This window comes from Vipera berus (assembly GCF_964194415.1).
Source record: "Vipera berus genome assembly, chromosome: 1".
In the NCBI taxonomy this organism is placed as follows: domain Eukaryota; kingdom Metazoa; phylum Chordata; class Lepidosauria; order Squamata; family Viperidae; genus Vipera; species Vipera berus.
In genome coordinates, this window is record NC_138202.1 from 69,855,849 (window position 1) to 69,879,539 (window position 23,691).

The following is a 23,691-nucleotide window of genomic DNA, read 5'->3' on the forward strand; positions in this document are numbered from 1 at the left end:
TGCAGAATTCATTGGAATTCATACGGGAAAAAGTTAATTTATAGTCACTTAATAGAAGCAGAGTTCCTTAGAACCATTTTAAACAATATAAATGCAAAATAATAAAATGTTAGAGTACAGCTACACTGGAGTATACTGTTAGCCACTGTACTATTTATTATTTGAGTGTAATAAAAGTACAGTTTATATACTTTACCTGCATGCAAGTAAGAATCTTCAGGAAAGATTTGAACCCTTCCAAAAATTGTTCTCGCAATTTATCTGTCCACACAGCAGGCTTACTGATTAAAATATATCTATTGTAAGAAATAAACATTTTTTTTAAATGTAGCATAGTTTCATAGCATGAACTTTTGCAGAGTTGACTGAAACTAGTTTTACTTATGAGATGGCTATCATCCTGGGAGACCTGACACGTGGCACAAACAGAAATGACTTTCTTTAAAAGGAGGAATTACTTTCTTTACGATATACAGGAAGGGACTACGTTATTATGATGACAGTGATATCAAGACAAATATTCTTCTCTACTGCTAGTACACTCTTCAATACATTGCCAGAATAATCTAATATATTTATTATTTGTTAAACATTGTTATAAAGTCTTAGAAAGTGCTGGATTCAAAATACTACTCAGTTTAAGCATAATAAGATTTGCCTAACTTTACAGCTGTTCATCTGCAATATGAATTATGGCATTTATCCAGCTGATCATGCAAGCATTGCTAGTATTCAAAGTGCTATTTGAATATTTGCAAGATGAAGTACTTTTATGCTTTAATAGGAAAACTTACTTAAGATCATGTATAATTGCATATACTCGGCCCAACTTCTCTTGGCTGTAACCCTGGAAATTGAATTTGCTATTTTTATCCAAATATTTTGGTAGTTCTTCTAGAAGTGTCTCTGTTATGACTGTGATGACATTTTGTTCTTCAATGAGATGGCGGGCCTGAGAAGGAAAATGTATTCAAAATGTAAAATACACAACTTTATTCACATCTTATTTGAATAAGAACAAAGTAGAAAAAAGGAAGATGTGGTTTGCCTATTCATCCTGACCAAGCCTTCTGAATAGAATGGTGAACCTTAGCTGTGTTCCTATCAATCTCTACGTTTACTATACTTAATAAATAGTTGTCTTCCATACAAGATAAAGCCATCTCTCGTAAGTCCTCTTTGTGTATTATAATGTTTAGAGAGTTCACCACGTGAGTGCTCCTGATATCTGTTTCCTGGCCACATCACTAGAGTAACATCTTTCTTCTGGAAATGTTCATTTACTGAGTGTCGCTATCAACTGAAGGAAAGCCAATGTGCATACAACTTTATGTACTGTTGGCTTCCATGTGAGCCAGGACTCTTATTTAAACTTGGTGCATGAATATTTGTAGGAGAAAGATTCAGAGACTGAATGGTTCAGATTTCATAACAATGTACAGTACAGGGACTATAAAGAAGAGGAAATTTTAGCTAGCTTAAAGCATGCTATGTGTCTTTGTATATGCTTGGCCCTCAGGATTTATATCCTTGTCCTAGAAAAAACATGTTATTCATTTATGACCATGGAAGGGAAAAATACTTCTGCTAAAGTTTAGGGGAAAAGTAGTATACATACCAATGTCGGTACTGTGAATATCTGAACTGAAAGTGCTGTCACAGAAAACTGCCTTTCGTGATCATCAATGATATATTCTCTCTGCAAAGCTTTGTAATGCTGTGAACACACAAATACAAAGAAAGTATTATTTACTGATTGGATTATGAGATGTACACAATCTGAGGAGTAGAAACTTGACAAGTAAAAGATCTATTTTCTCTCAGGAAGATTTACTTCACGAAAGCATCAAAGCATGGTTAATAGCATTTGGGGAAAATGGGATACATCTGGAGAGCAAAATGGATGAGAGTCTAATGGATTAATTAATGTTGATTACATTTTATTTAAATTTATGTTTAAGGTTCTTATTAATGCAATTAATATAATTAAATCCACATATAATTAGTCATTTTTTCATGCTTTCATTTTAAAAGTTAAGATAAAGCAGTAAATAGATTAAAATAAAGCAGAAGTTTTGTAATCTGTACCAAGGTATGTAAGACCACACATACATCTTGGAGTTCTGGTTGTGCACCTCTGCATTATAACTTGATACAGAATACAACAGTAATTAAAGTATTTATTTTTATATTACAGCTCTCAGAAGGCAAATAGTTATTTTTTTACTGATGAGTTAACAGTTTAAACATGAAGAAAAACTTTACTACTCCAAGGTAAAAGATAATATAGTAGATAAATTACCTTAACAAATTCCATAGCAAAATGTTTTTTATACTCTATTTCCATAAAAAAAGTACTGAAGATTAGTTCATGTAAGATCTTCCTTGCTCCTAGAAAAATTCATAATTTATTTTCACTCATAAACATTTCATTCCAAATTAATAGATCTTTAGTAAGTACAATGCCTGTATAAAAATGGAAAATCTAAACTGCTATTAAAGTATGAATCATCTCAGGTGGTAACCTTTGCTAAAAAGATATCATCAATTTTTAGAAATTAAATAAAATATCTACCATATCTGTTTTAAATATAATAGTGGCATATTTGTGATAGTTTTATTCTGCCGGTCTGTTAAGCTATGTAAGTGGAGAAACCAGATCCTTAAAGTAAAGATCAAACTACCTTAGAAGAGAGAAGCTATCAGTAATTGAGGCTGAAGTGATTGTGGTGGAAAAACCCTTCCCCCAAAGAAAGAAACGGGAAGAAGGAGAATGAGTGAAACCCTCAGAAATATCCGAGAGAGATTAAGAAGTAGCAGTAGGGCAGGGAAGCTTCAAAGCAAAGGAAAAGCTAGCAATGCCTATGTGGGTAGCCTATAATGGTCTTGTGAATAGAGCAGATATTGGACTTGGGGGACAGCTTTGAGAACCAGCAGGCTGGTTGCTCAAGGGGACTGAGGGGAAGATGGACACCGCCCAAGTATAACTGCGAGTGATATCAAGAAAAGTCTCACAGGGTGAGATCTGAGGAAGGATATGGAGAAGCAAAAAGCTGGGTGCTGATAAGCTGTGTCCCAAGAGACAATGAAACAGTGGGAAAGAAAGAAGAGCAGAAGAAGGGAATAACCTTTGCTTTTTTTCTGCCCCTCTCCTCCCCTCCCCCAACAAGGAGGGAGGGAGGGAGGGAGGGAGGGAGGGAGGGAGAGAGAGAGAGAGAGAGAGAGAATGCGCACACAAGGGTATCTAGTAGACCAGCTAGCACCACAGCCAGCATGACAAGACTCCAAGCTGTGACCAATTGTGGGAGAAAGATGGCAGAATATCATACCAAGAGAACCTAACAGGAAGTGTCTGGGACCTTGACAACAGTGAAACAGAGACAGGTGTTTAAGGATCAAGAAAAGCTAATATAGAGATTAAAGCGTGAAGTGATGGGAAATTTTTACAGCTAACTGGGGTTGTAAGACCAAAGAATGAAATGAAAACCAAAAGTATAACAAAAATGCAAAATAAAAACATAATAGAAAAGTGCCAAGAATCTACAAAATATAAGATTACTATCTTAGGCTTCCAAGGCAGATGCTAAATAAATTAGGTAAATAAGAACTAAGTAAAAAACTAAGAACAGAGTATAAAACATATTCACTAATTGAAATTTACTACTAATTAGTAAATGAAGTTTATTTTTGGAATATACATACCGGTAGTAATAATTACTATTGTTATTTATTATCGCCACATATTTGCCTAGCGGCCTTATCACTAACCTCATGACAATGCCTAAAAGGATTCAGTTAAACTAAGGAAACAATGTACCTCTCACAAGGAAATACATTTGGCACAATGAATAAAAAAAAAGAAGTTATGGGTCTTGTATTATTTTCTTTGACTATAACAGAAGGTTCTGCTATTTTATGTCTTACAGGGGCCCATCACGTTTCTAGAAAATTCTCAGTTGGCAATAGCTCTGTCCCACAGTTGTTTCCCCAGGATTCAATTTACCTTTATAAAGTTTTGCATCCCACAGCATCAGTGTGCTTATCTGACAAGGTTTCCCTGAATCAACTTCTTTTAAACATATTTTACAGAATATCTGACGAAAATCACCTAAAAGAGGAACACGTAAATATGAAGGTTTAGATTACTGGAGGACTTAACTGAAATCCTTAAGAAAAAAATCACACAAAAATTCTTCACATAAGGCAGAAAGCTATTTCAAAATGTCCTGGCTCTTACATTGAGTAACTTTATGCAATCACTTTCATGTTTACTTCTGTAATCATTTTTCAACAATAAACAATGATACAATGCAATTCCTTTGAAGAAAAAAGGTATAAACGTTCCTGAAGAACTTTACCCAAACAAAATGGATAGAGCCCTCAAATTTGATCTGATTTTATTTGAGGGTGCGAATAAAAGAAAATGATGCCCAAACAACTAAGACATAATTTTTTCCCTTAAAAACAAAACAAAAACAAAAAATGCAGTCCTGCCTCCATCTACTTTTGGAAGGTGACCGTCGGGCAAACTGTGCAAAGTTCAGTGTGGCTCTCAAATAAGGAGAAGTTTCGCATCACTGTTTTAAGGGATGGTGGTCTAGCAGTTAGCAGGAAAAAATTTTCATAGAAGAACAGAATCATTTCTTACTAGTTTTATAAACAAAGGAAATACTTGTCAAAACCAATAAATCCCTTGTTCAGTATTTTGCAATCTATGCACAACACAAAATAATCTAGGATACTTACTTGAGTAGCTCATAAGTTTGTTTAACCAAGAACCAAGACGCAAAGCAAATTTCTGATGAGCCATTACATCTGCATGAAGAACCATCACATTAAGGGGACCTTGGGAAACACTATTTGAATGTTTCTAAAAAATAAGAGTATTTAAAATTTGAATCAGAATACAACAAGCATTCTAGTGATCAAAGATGATCAAACAAAAATGAGGGGCTAAAATCAAGAAAAATCATCGCTATGAACTTATCTTCATAAATATATAGAACAGTAAAATGTTACATATTTTAAAAATGCTACTCTTACCTTAATCTCCTCTTTTGCTTCCTGACAAACAACGTATGACCCCTTCTTAACAGCCTTCCGACCCTGTGTAATTTTTTTAAAAAATAAAATAAAATAGAGATAGACAGGACGATGTTATTATAGTGTGCAAACGAAAGGCAAGATCAAAATGGAAAACAATTAAAGTTGCTTTCAGGCTGATTTAAATGAAAGTTGTACAAAGATTCAGTCATTTTGTATTATAATTCTAATTTGAATTAGCTTTTGTTAGATATCTATCAAGATCCATGACTCTTAAAACTGACAAATAACATTAAAATTATTACAGAGATAATGCCATCATGTCGCTCTTTTAAAGGAATAAATTCACTGTCAGAAATTAGCATATGGTCTGGATGATCACAGGGTTTTAAAAATATTCTTAGTTCATGGTCCATTAATTCTTCTGTTCCTTCTCAGGATTATTGCATTCCAGAGTTTGGAGAATTTATGTCCATTAACACCAAACAATCTCCATAATGGTATGGTCTGAAAGAGGTAAGGCATAGTTCAGAAGAGGAATAGACATTCTAGAGTTTCCATTCCATTCCTGAATCAGTGAATTTTGCATTACCATATATACTTGCACATAAACCCATCTGCAGATATCCAATCCTTGAATCTTCATCCCAAATACCATGAAAAATGCACAACCCACAGGGCACGTTTGGGAAGAAATGGCAGAAAAACTATTTATTTTGTTAACCCTTATGTGAGTATGGATCATCCAAAGCACTTCCTGGGAGATGGCTGGATCAATATATGTAAAACAAAGCTAAAAAGGCAAAAATCTTTAAAGGCTTGTAAGAATATAAAGATCTTTAACTAGAATTAACTTAGAATCAAATGAGCTTCTCTGAAGAAGAAATTTTAAAGCTGTGATGTGTTGCTAAAAAGAATTATTTTCCTCTGGTACCATATCTGATGGGTGGGAACAATATAAAAATACAAATTCTTATTTCTTCTTAAAATACAAATTCATCTTTCGCCCTAATATAAAATGAGAAGAGAATTTGGTATGGGAACAAAAAAGTGACCAGCCTTATTCATTCACTAAATTTCTAGAATAATTAATCTTGCTAAAACAATAATAATTAAAACGTCAATTGATTTAAAATAAAACCCATTGTTCTGAAAATTATAACTCTATAACAAAATGTACCATAAGGATTCATTCTTATATAAGATATTGATTATACTGATAACTCAGAATCAAATAATGCACACTGCAAGTATCTTACACCAATTTGTGCAAGACAGAACTATGCAGCCAAGCTCTATCAAAAAGCAAAACAATCTTAGCATTTATTTAAAAAATGACAACATCCTTCTTACATTTCTCCCTGCATCAGGCTGGATACCACAGCAGTATAGTACTAACCTCTTTATCTATAGCAGTAGTATATAACTGGGCCTCTCCAAGGTCACACCCAAGAGTTCTTTGTAGACTGTAGATAACATGATCGTAGGAATGATGCTCATCATTGAAAAGGACACAATAGTGTTTGTCTGGCTTCTCTCCACTGTTAAAAAAAACCCCAAACCAAAAGATGACTGATGACCCCAGAGAAAAACTGAAATAACTTCAAAATTAAAGTTGGCCACAGGAATAGCACAAGCTAAAAATAAATACAGTATAGTAAAGATAGTTAAACTAAGAAGTTCATCATTATCAATACTTGCTTTCAAAAACATTCCCAATTATATTAAAGAGTCCTTGATTCGATTATTCATTATTATTATTATTATATAGGAAGTTCCTTCTTAATTAGCACCCAAATCTATGCAATGTGGAAAACATCTCTTTCAACAACTTGGAAAGAAAGAATCGAGTGACTTTATTACTCTCCCTCCTCTCCCCTTCTCTCTTGATCTGTCTGATTCAGCTCATGTCAGGTGCAAGCAACAAGATCCACATCTGAAAGATTGAAGTTGACTACTTTATTACATTCCACCTATAATACAGAACTCTCCCCAGGCTGCTTGCCTTCCCATGGAACTTAGGAGGGGTTAAGTCTAAGTATATTATGGCTGCCTAAAAACTCGAGGCTAGTCACACTGGATGGCTTCCCCTTGCCTGGCTGAGAGTTTTCCAACAGTTTGTGACAATGTGATAAGCAAAGTATAGAAAAATCTGAGTGTGTTGACTTCTGGGGAAGCATGGGAAACTGAACACATCTCCAGGAAAGCAGAACTGATGACTGCAGCGAAGACCAAGGAACCAGATAAGGATAAGGAGATGATGGGAGATCATTCACATGTGCCCTGGATGGCTGCTCTTCATGAAGACACTATTTTATGTGGGTTTGAGCACCAGGAGACAAAGGAATCAGCCATCCTGCTTGCAACTGTGCTACAGCCTTTTAAAAGACACCAAGTGTGTAAACCTCAGTTTCTAATCACTTTTGGAAATTGCCTATAATAAAGACATTGGGTGAGTTTTATCTTCAACTTCCAACTCTGAACAAAATAAAAATTAATGACAAATTTTAGAACTTCCAAGAAATTGAAATAAACTGCAAAAAGCTAAATAAGATCTAAGAAAGTTACAAATAATAAGGGTCCAGACAAATTGGGAATATTGACTTTTACTGTAAGTTTTTGGAATTATCTATAAAATATTATCTGTTTTCTTGTGGAAAACAGATTTATTTTGGCCATCCTGGTTACTGCAAGTCTTAACTAAGATAAGTTACTTTGGTTTTGGAAATAGGACGCAAGAAAGGACTAAAGATTCTAAGCAGAATAAAATACAAAGCCAGTTCTTGACATCAGTTAATACTAGGACTTACAAAATGACACAAAACATAACACTGAAAACATTAAAGGAGGCCTTTGAAGTCAGAAATTACTGACTGCAATATCAACACTATCAATAATGTCTGCTTCTAGGGATAGACTGCATCTAAAAGATGTTAATGAAGGAATGATACACATGGAAAAAATTATCTAACAAGACAAACTGGAATTATAAATGACAAGCCTTGGTGGAGCAGTGGGCTAATGCCTCCTTAAGTAACACCAGCTGCCTGCAATTAGTGCAGGTTCGCATCCCACCAGGCTCAAGGTTGACTCAGCCTTCCATCCTTCCGAGGTAGGTAAAATGAGGACCCAGATTGTTGGGGGCAATTAAGCTGACTTTGTAATAATACCGCTTGGGGGGTGTGTATGAAAGCCCTAATAAGCAGGCATATACATAGAATGAAGGCTACTGCTAAGCTTGTAAGCCGCCCTGAGTCTTCGGAGAAGGGCGGGATATAAATGGAATTTTAAAAAAAAGCCAAGAGAATGATTTGGAAAAAGATACTTTGTTGGATAACGAAAGAATCTCTCTGAAGTTTTAAAAAGGGAAATATAATGATAAAGCAAAAGGATGAACTAGAAAATATTTTCAATTGACTCTACCAAAGAGGCTCGTTAAAGCCTTAAAGAAATCTATGCAATGGGATAAACAATATTTGAATGAATTAAAGATTTAAGATTGCTAAAAGTAAAAGCAGGGCATATCAAGTCAGTTTATCTGATCAAGTTAAAATAACTTTTTTTTGCAAAGTTCTGACAACTCTTTATGGACTTTTTGCTGGCACAGAATTGAAAAGTTGATGTTTTATGGATTTGCACATAAATATTGAATGGTGTATGGGATAAAGAGATTTTTGTAACTTTAAAGGGGATGAACGGTTACCAAATTTGTTTATACTTATTGTGGGGAATGTAGGAAATCACTTCTTGATATATTTTTCTTTTTTATTATATTCTTTATTATATGTTTTTCTTCCTTTTTCCTTCACTTTTTTCTTTTTTTCCAATTTAATTTGTATTAAGTTTTTACTACTGTAATCAAAATTCCTAATAAAAATTAAGTAAAAAACATTGAATACTGATTTAACAATTTTAGCATGTATCATATGGACACCCAACCTTTTTGTAAATTTATTTCATGATGGTGATGTGATAGTGACTGCTCTGGTGGAATGAGCTGGATTGTGTGTTAATAAATAAGGACTGAAATTCATGAATATAACTGCCTATTGCGAAAAAAACCTCTTTCTCTAGTTGAGCTCAGCTAAATGGAGTCTTTCTCTTTTACTATTGTTTAAAAACTTCTTCCTCCGATAGAAGTGAAATAACAAAAATATGATCATTGTAATTATAAATCTTAAAAAAAAACTTGTGCAAAGTACAATCAGAAGTACGGCTAATTCTGGGGGGAAAAAGAATTGAAGGACAGAAATCCCAGATTTTCTTTCTAATAACTAGGACTATCTTTCAAAGTTAAGCAATCTCTATACCAGTATGAGGCCTTAAGTATAGAAAGACTTTTAAGTACCTTGCCTTGACAATTGCAAGGGGAAAAAAATACACCATTGTCTGCTAGGCTAATTTGTTACAGAGTATGAAGACAGGAAATAATTTCACTTGCATGGTGAGAATTTCAAGATACTTAAATTATCTGTGTGATTCTATATAATTCTCCACTCCTACTCATCATTTATCAGGGATGCTGGCTCAGTGGGTTAGGACGCTGAGCTTGTCGATCAGAAGGTCGGCAGTTTGGTGGGTCGAATCCCGAGTGCTGCATAACAGAGTGAGCACCTGTTACTTGTCCCAGCTTCTGCCAAGCTAGCAGTTCGAAAGCACGTAAAAATGCAAGTAGGGAAGGTAACAGCGTTCCGTGTGCCTTTGGTGTCTAGTCATGCCGGCCACATGACCACGGAGACGTCCTGACAAGCGCTGGCTCTTCGGCTTTGAAACGGAGATGAGCACCGGCTCCTAGAGTTGAAAACGACTAGCACGCATGTGTGGGGGAACCTTTACCTTTTACCTTACTCATCATTTGTTTTTCCTTGCTAAGTTATTCAAAGGTCTTGCCTAATCCTGATTGAATGATGCATTGTTTGTTACTTTATTACTAACAATCTTGGAAGGGAGACAGGTAAGACACTTAAAAGTCAACTCTAATAAATTACTTACTTTATCATAAGCTCTGAAGGCAGCTCTTTCTCCTCTTCCCAAACAGTCATATCAACAATATATTTTATAACTGAAGGGAAGATTTTCCTTGCTTGTGCTATTACCTCTTCATTCAACTGGCATTCCAAATTCTACAAAAAAAATTAAATATAGCCATGTTAGATTTACAGTACAGATAATAAGCAAGCATGAGCAGTGTTGCAGACTTTCACTACTATTGAAAGAAGTATCTTACAGTAGCTATTGTTCAATAAGAAATACCTCTTTCGTTCTCTCTGTTGGTTTGTGGGAGGGGGCTTGTAGCATTTGACATCTGGTGACTCCCAGGACTAGTCCTGCAGTTTTCCTAGCCAGGTTTTTCAGAAGAGATTTGCCATTGCTTCCTGTCTAGGGCTGGGAGAAAGCAACTAGACCAAAGTCACCCAGTTGGCTATGTGACTAAGGCAGGATTAGAAGTCACAATCTCTTGGTTTCTAACTTGATGCCTTAATCACTACACCAAACCGGATCCAAAAGACCTCAAAAAATTCCAGCTGATAGCAACTACAACCAGTGATGTGATTTTAAGATGCAACGTCACATGACTCTGCAACCTTCGACAGCCATTCTGGCAGTCCTGGTTACCACTGTTAGGATAATCCCATGTAGTCAAAGCATCCCATAGTCACATTTGTGACCTTCTAATGGCTTCTCCACTGACTGTTCATTGGAAGTCAGCAGTGAAGGTTTCAAATGGCGATCACATGATCATGGAATGCTGTGATGTCATAATCATGAGTCGGCATAATTGACAGTTACAACTATGAGGACCTGTCAGGTATATCCCTTGCTCAACATTATGGTAACTATGAACAATCACATAGGTGGATATTAAATTAGAACAATCTGTATACAAATAGCCTATCAGTCTCTCTGATTAAGCTAGTCTGGGATGGTAATTTTATTATTCAGAAGAGGACCACCTACGTAAGATATCATGGGTGCATTGGAATCATGGTATTCTTATAATATATCATTAGCTGGTCAAAGTTCAACATGATTATTTTCAATCAAGGGAAGAGCAAAAAACTTTTAAGTTTTGATAAACAGTTCCTGAGGGTCCACTTTTATAAAATTATAAACTCAGAAGAAGTCTGTGAAAATTTACATATTAGAATGGAACACAAACATCGAAGGTTAGCATACAAAGCTGTTCCAAACATGTTGTGAGCATGCCCAAACAACAGTACATAATTAGGAATTATTTTTTATGCAATATTTATTTTTCAATTTACTACAAAGAAATACCTCTTCAGTATTATCTCCTCCTTCAGACTCATGTTTTGTACACACTGGTCCAGTCTTCCATGCTTCTGTATCCCCACAGTCGCAAAATCCTCCTCCCGTGGAAGTATGCATCTAAAACAATTAAGAACAGAGGACACAATTGGATCTTCAGAACTATTAATTCATTCTGGAAATAATGCTGAACCATGGTACAGCATATATCACAGCAATACTACATGACAAGAATAACAACTATACCCAAATTTGTCTGTGTTCTCCTCCTGTAATGGTATGTAAAAATGACTTAGCGCAGGGGTGTCAAACTCAATTTCATTGAGGGCCGCATCAGCATTGTAGTTGCCCTCAGGGGGCCGGGTGGGTATGACCTGGGTGGGCGTGGCCTACTGGGTGGGCGTGGCTACAGTGCATATGGCCTACTGGGTGGGCGTGGCCAGCTCTACATCGTTCGCATCAAGGGTGCCTATGGGGGCCTGGGCAGGAGTGGGACAGATCTGAGGGTCTCTGGCAGAAGGAGGGTCTATGGGCCAGGGCTAAGGCAGTGGGGGCCGTTCCCTCACTGTTTCTAGGATGGCTTCGTGGGCCGCATGAAACCACTTCGTGGGCCGGATCTGGCCCCCGGGCCTTGTGTTTGACACGTCTGACTTAGCGGAATGAGGGCACGAGATGCTGCCTAGGAAGCAAATAAGAGGGCAGAAGCCTGCAGTTGCTTAATGGTCAGAGAAACCTAGGAAAGGCCCACTCTAAGGAATCAGGCTGTTAAAAGTGACAGCTGGAGATTTGTACTTTCAGACTTGCAAGACTGATGTCAACCAATTAAAAAAGTAAAATAGACAAGGAACACAATCAAATGAGCCAATTCTACTTTACTGTAAGGTTACATTAACAGAATTTTGCAAGTCTGAAAAGTACAAATTTCTTACCACAACTGCTAACTGCCAGATTCATTAGAGTGGGTCTTTTCTAAGTTTTGTTCTCTGACTGTTAAGCAACAGTAGGCTCACCATTCTGCTATCTGATCTTTTAAATTAACTAGTTTTTATTGCCCCTAAATGGGAATCCTGGACATTCTGTACAGAAATTTGAAATTTCTTTCTGAGATTATCTATTATTTATGCAGCTGACAATTATAAATTAATCCTCTCATTTTTTTCATCTAAAGAACTTGAAAATACGTTTTTGAAATTAAATAGTCGGCTGCTCTATTCTGCCTAGTAATTCTTGCTATCTGAATTGATGTGGCCATTAAGTATTCTATCACTTATCATAAACTGATTTTCATGTACTGTTATTTACCTTCAATACTTTAAAAAAACATTCAAATTCTCATAAATGTTCACTTATGTTAATAGATATCACTCCAAAGCACACATTTCCTTACCTTGTAACGATGATTTACATGAATACTGTTCTGAAAGCAATCCATGCAAAGTACACAAGTTGGATCAATTGCACAATCCCTGCAACAAAAATAAGAAATGAGTGCTGTAGAGTAAGCACTTATTTCTCAAAAACCTACCAAATGTCCAGATTCTGGAAATGTTAACTGAACAGAGAGGAAGCATTCACACCTAAGCCAGAATAGCTTATTATTAGTGATGGTGCAAAATGATTTGTGCACAACCATTCTGAGCATAAAATAGGTTCTGGGTGATCAGTGCCTGAAATGAACCATGCATATTTCAGATGTTTTAATCCATAGAACAAGATTGTTTTTTTCCTAGGTATGAACTAAAATGGATTGTTTTCTGAGTACAAGAGTACAAGAAACATAGAAAACTGCCCTGTTTCCCTTCACTGCAGCCAAGAAGGCTCCACACACATTTCCACCACTCAGGTAATCCTGAGGACACAGGTAAACCTCCAAATGGTTTCAACAACTCTCTAAAGGAATGCAAATGACTCTGTCTGCAAGCAATATAAATCCTTTCACTCCCCACCATCTAATCAGAGCTGAAGAAGCTTCTTGGATGAGAAGCGAAACGTCTTTAAAAAAACCCACAAGAAAGTCCATTTGCCTCCTGAAAAAACGCACCTTTGGGATGCCCACCTCTAGACTCACTCAAATTTATCAATAACTTTTTTAAGTGAGATCTCTAGAACTTGACACAGTATTCCAAATGAGGTCTGACTAAAGTCCTATATAGCAGGATTAGAACCCCCTTTTTCCTGCTTGTGATTCCTCAAGTGATGCATCGGAGAATTTTGTTTGCCTTCACAACTACCAGACCCCACTGTTTACTATTTCTGCAGTCATCTACTATGACTACTCCTACATCCTTTGCTTCTGTTCTAACATTGTACCCCGAAACTGTAGCCTGCCAGGTTCTTTTTCCCTAAGTGCATTTATGTATTGCATAATACATTGAAGGTGAGAGTAAATGTGAGAACCTATGGTTGATTGGGGTCCTTAGTGATGTGTCTACATAGACACTGGGAGAAACAGCAGCAGTAGCTTGAGAAGGAGGAAAGAGATGGCTCTAAGAAAATAACGATATGGGTAAATTGATAGGACATGTTGCAGAAGAATATTAGTGGCTGAAGGGAAAAAGGGAAAGTGCTGGGAATATCAAAGAGCACACTGGCCAGTAGGATATGTTGGGATACCAAAGGTGGATGGGGAAGGGAGGAAGAGAAGGGAAAGCACAGACAATATTGTGGAGTTCTCAGGTGGATGTACAGGCCAATGTCAAAGAGGGGAGAGAAGGGGAGCCCTGAATCGGCCTTGTTCTACTCATCTCCTAAAATCACTCTGGCTCTATTTTGTTTCAAACAAAATTCCAAACAACCAAAACGATCCATGTTTTCTTCTGATGAGCTGCAACTGCAACCAATTCAAAATGGCTCAATAGAATTTCCAGAACACGATGTTTTGTTTTGGACTGGTAACAAAATTTACTTTCTTACCTAGCACCTCACAACCCACCCGCCCCAAACATATATGCATTTTAGAAAGATGTATAACACCAAAGCTGTAGCGACAATTATATATTATATCACATCCTTCAAAGAAATATTAAAAGGTAGGAGTATTGCTATAAACCTGCAGGAATATGTTGTCTCTCCACCTTTAAATACTTTTCCACACAGCTGCGAGGTACCAATCTGTCTTAGCTTTTCTAGACAGGTATCTGGATCTTCTCCAAATAAATGCCACTCCAAAGGGTAAAGGATCATTCTTTGGGCCATTTCCTCCTCTTTCTGTGATACAGGATCCATTTCATCACAATATATGACCGGAACCACTTTTGCCAAATGTTGTAGAAAGGCAGCATGAAAATCAAGCTTCTCATCCCACCGCTGCAAAAAACAAAATATAATATTACTCCCTCAGCATCAGTATTTCACATATCAAAAATTATGATATATAGTAGGTGTAAACAGGGGGAAAAACATGTTTTGGAGTTATAAATTTTTGAACAAAGTCCAAAAGAATAGTTACTATGACAACAATGGAAATAAAGGCAACTATATCACAAAACCTGTAAAAAATAAATCACACATAGTATACTCTGAAGGTCTTGAAGGGTATCTACAATACTCTGTAGACTTTATACCAAAAATAGTAAGTATAGTAACACCATTCTAAATCACTTCAAACACCAATGCCTGAATCGGGGGTTTTCTTCTTTTTACTACATCCCTGTTTCCTTTTGTGTGTTTTTTTTTAAAAAAATAATCTTATAGTAGAGAAATGGGTTTGTTCATTGACTGTAACTATGCTGCTTAAGTCTGATAGATATTCAACTAAAAAATAAATATGACAATTTACACCAAATGTGGAAATTTTAAGCAACGTTACATTAAAATAATTATTTTTACAACATTGTAAGGTAATTTCTTTTATTAGTAGTTTTTTTTTTATTTAGAAGCAGGCTAAACTGAAACATCTTACTCCTTGCAAGAAATATTTCAAACACTGTAAATATTTCTTCTGACATATTGTTTGTCCAATTTGTATCTTTAACAATAATCCACAAATGTCTGTATTTGGTTTATTAGAATCTTATTTGAATTTTTCCTTCACAATAAAAATATAGCTGAATAAACAATTTACCAAAATCTAAATGCAGCTTTTTCAACAAAATGTGTAAAGGAGGAATAAACTCTTTTCTCTGTCCTCTGCAACCCCTCAGGATCATGCCCAGGACTGACAGCACAGTGTCCTAATGTTTTGAAATGGATGGCAAATTAATATAGACTAAATGTATTAGAGCAGACATGTCAAACACAAGGCCCGGGGGCCGGATCCGGCCCACGAAGTGGTTTCATGCGGCCCGCGAAGCCATCCTGGAAACAGTGAGGGAACGGCCCCCACTACCTTGGCCCTGGCCCAGAGACCCTCCTTCTGCCAGAGACCCTCAGATCTGTCCCACTCCTGCCCAGGCCCCCATAGGCACCCTTGATGCGAACAATATAGAGCTGGCTATGCCCACCCAGTAGGCCATACGCACTCTAGCCACGCCCACCCAGTAGGCCACGCCCACCCTGGCCACACCCACCCGGCCCCCTGAGGGCAACCACAATGCTGATGCGGCCCTCAAGGAAATTGAGTTTGACACGCCTGTATTAGAGTAAAATAGGGAAAACATACCAAATTTCTCTTCTAAATCTAACTCACATATCAAAGTGCTCTCACTGATTTTATAATTTTCCACCTTCTTGTAAAAAAAAGGTCTATCATTTTCATAAAGCAAATATTCCTATGTCCCTGACACTGATTTCATTCTCAATAAAGAACAATATTGAATTTCCAATCTTTTGTTTCTTTTTGCTAAAATGTGTTGAATTTACACTGAATTATGACTGACAAGTTTGGCGTAGCTCACTAACTCCTACAATTTTTTCTGGTCAAAAGACTAAAAGAAGACATGACTTGTTCACTAGCCCAACTGCTATACTTAAGACTTTCCATATAGAGATACAAAAATATCTAGTGTGTGTCAAAAATGAAGGAAATAATCACAATATGCCATTAAACATATATTTATTAAATAAAGCAATATTTACTGTGAAGCAGAGTTACCTTTTACCTTTTCAATTTAGACATTTGACAGTGCTTTTCATTTCAGACATTTAATTTGATTGTTGTGGAATAACAACATAAAATCCTAGAAGCTAATCATCTGAAACTTGACACAAATATAACTATAGCATTTACGAAGAAAAATAGTATTTTGTCTTTAATATGTTGTGAGTCACCTTCTTAGAAAAAGCTATTTCTGCAAATTTAACTCAACTTTTAACAGAAAGAAGGCTCACATTTGATGAAATAAATACAATCTGTCACACAGAAACAATATCAATTGCCATCTGGTATTTTCAAGTTGTAATTAACAGAATACATGGAGGTTTAGGGTTTCAAGTTAAGTTGATAGTTTAACATTAAGCAGAAGAATTGAGCTCTAAATTAATCTGATCTCCACCTCCACCACCCTCGCTCATTTCACTTGTCAAGATCTAAGACACTTTCTCGGATAACGTTGCAGAAAAAAACTGGAATTCTTACCAATAAATTGTTTTGGTAGCATGAATGAGCAATTGGGTTATAGTCCTATGCACTGAACTCAGAAACGATATAGTATTTATGTAATTTGCAATATTAGTCTAGCCACAATATTACTGTATTATATTTATATCATGACAGGCAGGACAAGAAGCAACCGATGGAAACTAATCAAAGGAGAGAACCAACCTAGAACTAAGGAGAAATTTTCTGACAGTTAGAACAATTAATCAGTGGAATGACTTGCCTCCAGAAGTTGTGGGTGTTCCAACAATGGAGGCTTTTAAGACAATATTGGATCACCATTTGTCTGAAATGGTATAGAGTTTCCTGCCTGACCACGGGGTTGGACTAGAAGACCTCCAAGGTCCCTTCCAACTCTGTTATTCTGTTATGAGTTAATAGAACATAAGAAAGTTATTTACACTGGCAAACAAGGAACCAGGAAGGCCTTGTTTTCATTGATCAAATGCATCACAATAGAAATTTCTGGGTAACTTCCCCGATGGCTCCTTTTAAAAAAAAGCTGCAAAAAAAGGACTTAGCTAAGAGTTGCTTATTAATTGCCAATTTGCCTTGCCCAATGATAATTCAAACACTTCTCCAGAGATATAAAATTAAAAACTGGGTGATTGAGAGAGAGAGAAAAGGAAAACATTTCACTCATTACACACACAGAGAACAACTCTGTTTAGAAATTATAGAGTTTTTCACTGGTAAAACACCAGTCTCTGGGCCTGAGTGGACAAGCCAAGGGACAACTGTACTTCTAGTTTTGCATTTAAGGTGCCACTGCAGTTCTGGTGAGCTCTCATTATCATCATTGTTTTTCACAGCTCTAAATCTAAATGGAGCATGCTGAGTGATGGGCTGCACAGCCTGAGTTCTCACAGCACTTTAGCACTGGTGAGCCATTTCTTCTCACTCTAAAATTGTAGTAAGGAGCTGCAGCAGTGAAGATGATGGGAGCGAACAAAAGGAGAAAAGTAGGACCAGCGGTGACAGCTGCCCATCTGTTTTTCTCTCCAGGAGAGGAGCTGTTTCTTGTCAGTCTAAGCAAGGTTTTGTAATGCCTGGTGAGACTGGCAAGCTGCTATCCTCCTTTCAACAGTTGCTTTACCTGTGTGAAGGAAATGTAAGCCACATAAAATGATCTGGAAGGCCACAGGCACCTCAGAAGTTTGGGACTGCTGATCTATCTTCCAATAGTTCTACACAGTACTTTTTGCAATCATTCTACTTTTACTCCAAATTCTTTTACTTTTTTCTAAAAGCCACTCTTAGCACTGCAAAAAAAATGGTCTGTTCCACATAATAATAATAATAATAATAATAATAATAATAATAATAATAATAATAATAATAATAATTTTATTTATATACCGGTCTGTTCCACATGCATAGCCTCTCATCATATTTCTATCTCAACATTTACTTTATTTATTAAATTTACATACTGCCCATCTCGCTGTTTGGGCTGACTAGGCAGCCCCATGATTTCTAGCTTAGGAGCCATGGTGATGCAGTGGTTAGAATGTAGCATTGCAGGCTAATTCAGCTCACTGCTGGGGGTTCAATCCTCACCAGCTCAAGGTTGACTCAGCCTTCTATCCTTCTGAGGTCGGTAAAATGAGGACCCAGCTTGTTGGGGGCAATATGCTGACTCTGTCTGTTTACAGCACTATGAAGCAGTATATAAGTCTAAGTGCTAACGCTATTATACTCATTCCTATGCCATGTATACAAAAAAATAAATAGATATTTAAACCACATATTCAAAATAAACAGATATTTTCTAAGCAGATACTTACTAGTCAGCATTCTTATTTATTCTTTGGCCTCTATTGATACAATGGCCATCTCTCTCTCATCTTTTACCTACCCATCCATTCTTTATCACCTAGAAGATTTCCCCCCCCCCCACTATATTATATTTATTTTTCTTCAAACCCATTATCATTATTCACTGGCTGACATACAACCATCACCAAATATAGATTCCTACTTTAATAGGCATCCATAACAATTACTTAACACCAGTTTATATTTCCGACATATATTTTAGCCCTTTCTTCCATAATTAAACTTCACTTCCCTGCACATATTTCTCAATTCCACAAGATCAGACCACTTCCATTCACATGTATTATATGCTTCCCCTTTTTCTTAATTTCAGACAGACTTTTTTCTTTTTAATTTCATTAATTCATCTTGTTTACTACTACTCCTTTCACATTCCAAATTTTCCATTGGTCATATCTTCAGCAGATGGGCCATAGATATTGACTTCCACCAGTCACTGTGGCTTTGGTCATTCAAGGATTTCGTACACATCTTTGAGTTGGATTGGGCTGAGAGAGAATGACTCAAAGTCCAAAGTTACCCAGCCAGCTTTCATGCCTAAAGCAGGATTAAATCTCAGTCTCTTAATTTCTAAACCAGCGCCTTAACCACTACACCAAACTGGTTCTCATCACATATTGCATAGATACTGAAACTTGCATATGTTTCTTTAAAAAATATGTGAGAAATCTCATTTAAACAAAATTCAAGCTTTTAAACATTGTAGTATTTACTATTCCCTTCAGATATGGATTGCAGATGCAAGACACATTAATGTTCTTGTCTCTTTTCTTGTGCGTTTCCTCATATTACCTGTCTATTCACTTTTCCTCTTCCACAGTTACACAGCTTTGACATGGTTAATTATTAAATGGGCAACAAGCAGATAAATATCATTCCTTGTTAAATAAGAGTTCCTTTCAAAACATCACCTAAACAGTAATTACTTCTCAAGTTCTCTATAATTTACACAAAATCCCTCAAAATTCTGAGGCTGCACCATTAGGCTACTAGTATCTTTGGGCTGAAAATGGAAACCTATGACACAGCATTCACTATTTCACTGCAGCTGAAGTTTAGCTATTTTTCCAAAGTGAAAGAAACTTTTTGAAATGCAATTTGTTTTGCTTACAAAAAGTGAAACCATTTTTGAGCCTGGAAATCCTGTTTACTTAACACTCATTGTTAAAAATTGTTGATTTACTCAAAAGACTGATTTATTTTAAGTATTTTCTCTGATGCTTCCATCTTTGCTTTTACTTACAGTTAATACTTTTGAACTACTGCATGCCTATTATATTGTCCCTGTCATTTCTTTTACCATTCCAGTCCTTATTTTTATTTATGAATCTATTTTCACAAGTTCCTCTAAACAAAAGAACTATAAAATTGGTAATATTTTTAACAAATATTTTTCTAAAGTTTGATTAATAATGCCACTGAAACTCACATAAGGATCACTTACGATTGAGAACACTACCATACATATATATATATATATATATACCAAGAGGAGTGCATTGAGACTAACATTCTGATGTTTAGACATTCTTATGGCTAAGACACAAGTCTGCAACCCGCGGCTCCGGAGCCACATGTGGCTCTTTCAGCCGTCTCCTGCGGCTCCCAGTCCTCTGCCATGTGCAGTCCCCCCCCAAAAAAAAAGTGGGACTAAAAAAGTTCAACCGATCAATTCAAATATGCAGGGTAGGTGCATATCTCGCCTTGGCTCCACTCTTCAGTCAAACCCTGTTCTGTGCATGCGCGCACGTACGCGCATGTGCACACATTTTTTGCGGCTCCCAGTTTTTCCTTTCGTGAGGGAACCGGTTCCGAGTGGCTCTTTCACTGTTTCAGGTTGCTGACCCCTGGGCTAAGACAACAATCCACTCCAGCAGAAACTAATGTTGCCTTTTAGCTTCATCAAATCTCCCTCTTCCTTACTTTAGGATAATAATCTTCAGGCTGTATCAAACCATTCCATACTGGTTTATTGTACAGTATAAACATATTACTTAGCAGACAGTGCTAATAAATAAGCACTGTCCACTAAGCAATTTTTTTATTTTTTTAATTTTAATTCCATTTATATCCCGCCCTTCTCCGAAGACTCAGGGTGGCTTACAAGCTTAGCAGTAGCCTTCTTTCTATGTATATGCCTGCTTATTAGGGCTTTCACACACACACCCCAAGCGGCATTATTACAAAGTCAGCTTAATTGCCCCCAACAATCTGGGTCAAAAATTGGTTTCTTTTTTAAAATATCACTTTTACCTTTTAAAGTAAAGAGATAAAAACTAACACCTAATAATTGAAATAGAAAAAAGTTAAGAATGAAGAGAACATAGCCCAGATGCCAAAATACTTCGGGAAATGTTTGTTTATCGAGCTAGAGGTAGACTATTTATATTGCCTTAAGTGGATCTGTCTGAATCCAACTCCGGTAATTTTAACACTCCTGTAGTTCAAAAGAAAAAAACATTCCTCAAAATCCTAACTCTTCGCCTGTCAGCTAAGTGGGCTTTGCCCTGCATGTATGTACGGCACTGTGTAGTGTGCAACTGTGCAGTCCCATTTGACAGAAACCCAGAGATTAACCTTTTGGGAAGACGGCAGACGAAAGAAGCGGGAATTAGGGAAAAGCCACCGTCCTAGCAAGACATAATAAGCAGCCCCTGCCTTGCGAACAACCCGGGCTAATAAAAGCATCGGAGCCCGGGCATTTCTAGTTTTGGGTCCTTTAATCGAGCACAGCTGCTTGGACCCTTTGGGAAGGCACGTCGCTGCGGCCGTCGGCAAACCCAAGGGATGAACCCCGGGGCGGGAGCGGAATCTCACCACAGCCAGCTCCGAGGGCTTCACGGGGGCAGCGCCGCCCGTTCCAGCCATCCTTCCCGCGCCGTCGCCTTCATCCGCCATCTTTGGAGAAGCGGAGATCGGCAGGCTCGAGTCCTACCACAGGCCAACCGGAAATCAGCTGCCGTGGGAAGACGTGTGGACGACTAGGGCTCGAGAAGACCTGACCCCATGCCCGACGCCCAACCCCAAGCGAAGAGGGTCCTCTGCAACATCGCGCATGCTCGGATTTCTAGCGCATGCTCAAGAGAGCCCTTGCTGAGCCGAGCGTCGCTTGCTAACCGGAAAACCTCGGCGGTTGCTTCTCAAACAAATAGGGGGCAAAGCGAGTACGCGGCTGGGGAAGCCCCTCCATCGACTTAGGTAGAAACTGCTGCTAACTTTAAGATCCGGAAGTATACAGTTAGTTATACGTTATTTTTCCCACAATAGCAACAACATTGTAAGTTGGAAGCCCAAAGCTTCCACTTTTCTTGCACGAGTTCAATCCAATGAGAAGTAGGCACGATTAAATGCATTTTAATTCTAACGAGCTGCGATTTGTAATGTTTTTTTTAGCACCTCAGAACAGTTGTATTTTGAGTATTTGTATTAGCATGCCAGGTGAATATAATCAGATTCGGTTTAATTTCTTGGGTAGATGCTATGTTCATGGATTAATTCTACTATAGTGGCAGAGAACTGATATATTTTCTGTCTGTGAGAAGAAGTGATATTTGATTTTGAAATTTGCTGCACAGAATAAATATGTTTGCAAGATGAAACTGAATTTCCAATGCTACCTTTAGCCAGCATTGGTCTTTTGAACCTCCACATTCCTATTCTGCCCCACATCTAGTATCTGCAGGATCTTTAGATGTGAAGTTCTTTCTTGTAGACTGAATATTTGCTAATTAAACTTTTATACTCATAAAAGTCTTCCATTGATTTGCAATTAATATAGAGACTGGAATTAACCCATGCTAGCACTTGGATTCAAAGCCAGTTTGTCCAAACCAAAATAGCACTTTCAGGTTTGGACAACAGGTCCAAATATTGGTTCCATTAATTAGGTAACACTTCCTGCAAAGGAGTTGGTGTACAACCTGGATATCCTCCTAGGCTCATGGTTACTGTTAAAAAAAGCAGATGGAGGCTGGCCTGGTGAGCATTTGCCCAGCTTTGGCTAAATCAATCATACTGTCCTGCATCAGGATATTACGACATCAATAACTAATGGAGAATTACTGTAAAACATTTTATGTGGGATAGTCTTGGGAGGTGATCCAGAAGCTACAACTAATCCCAGAAGGGCCTGTTAAGTGGCTTTCCTCTGTTTGAAGTGGACATGGACATGGAGACTAGACTTCTCTGCAGCAGCCCTGACATCTTGAAACTTATTACTTCCAAAGGTCCATAATGCTTTCTCTGGTAGGTTTTTAGAAGGTTTTTTTTTAAAGACAATTTAATTCTATCAGTTCCTCAGTCATAGGTGTTTATTTCTTGACGGCAGTTTGATTATTATTACTGTACTTTTCATAATTTTGATTTATTCCTATTCCTTTTATAATTTTAAGTGTTTCTGGTTGGGAATGAAACTATAAAATACATTGATTATGACACAGTGTAACTAAATAGCACATGCATATTAGTTAAGCTTTTTGGTTTAGCATGTAGCACAAAGTGTCAAAAAAGTTGGTTTTTTCTTCTCTGAATAAAAATATGGAAAAAGTAGTAAGGTTCTAAATTCATGAGGAAAAGGGATGACTGTAAACAATGTCTGGAATTCATACAATTCTATTAATAAAGGTCAGAAATTGAATGTCCAAAGCACTATCCCAAAGCAACAGATTACTGAACTGCCTAGTTCCTCTGAATTTTCACCACTCTTCCTTTTTCTTCTGTGGGAAGACAGCACCCTCCAGAGAAATAAATATTAAAAAGGCAGAATATTATATTTCCCCAAAGAATCTTAAAGGCAGAAAAGGTTCGTGGTATCCGTAGCAGAACATCCAGATTCAGCCATAGTTTCATTTCATACAGCATTAACCTTATGAACTCTCAAGTTTCCTCCTTCCGTTATATATTCAAGATGGACAATATTTAATATTTGTCATGTACATGTAGGAGTGTGGATCTATACATAAGTTGTATATACTATGCTTAGGTGTATGTCATGTACGTTTCAC

General features: G+C 37.0%; 1 protein-coding gene across 1 annotated transcript in view; it reads right to left on the bottom strand.

Moving 5' to 3' along the window:
• The window catches only part of UBR1 (ubiquitin protein ligase E3 component n-recognin 1), a 76,251-nt gene extending 54,254 nt beyond the window's left edge, over positions 1-21,997 (bottom strand). The window contains exons 1-13 of the mRNA XM_081312777.1: positions 21,506-21,997; positions 14,363-14,619; positions 12,701-12,779; positions 11,323-11,433; positions 10,036-10,166; positions 6,443-6,584; positions 5,044-5,106; positions 4,747-4,870; positions 4,004-4,108; positions 2,303-2,391; positions 1,619-1,717; positions 795-952; positions 197-296 (exon numbers count right to left, since the gene is read on the bottom strand). Coding sequence (XP_081168903.1) covers positions 197-296; positions 795-952; positions 1,619-1,717; positions 2,303-2,391; positions 4,004-4,108; positions 4,747-4,870; positions 5,044-5,106; positions 6,443-6,584; positions 10,036-10,166; positions 11,323-11,433; positions 12,701-12,779; positions 14,363-14,619; positions 21,506-21,586 — 1,539 coding nt within the window. The 5' untranslated portion in view covers positions 21,587-21,997. The remainder of the gene's footprint in view (positions 1-196; positions 297-794; positions 953-1,618; positions 1,718-2,302; positions 2,392-4,003; positions 4,109-4,746; positions 4,871-5,043; positions 5,107-6,442; positions 6,585-10,035; positions 10,167-11,322; positions 11,434-12,700; positions 12,780-14,362; positions 14,620-21,505) is intronic.
• Between the last annotated feature and the right edge of the window lie 1,694 nt (positions 21,998-23,691).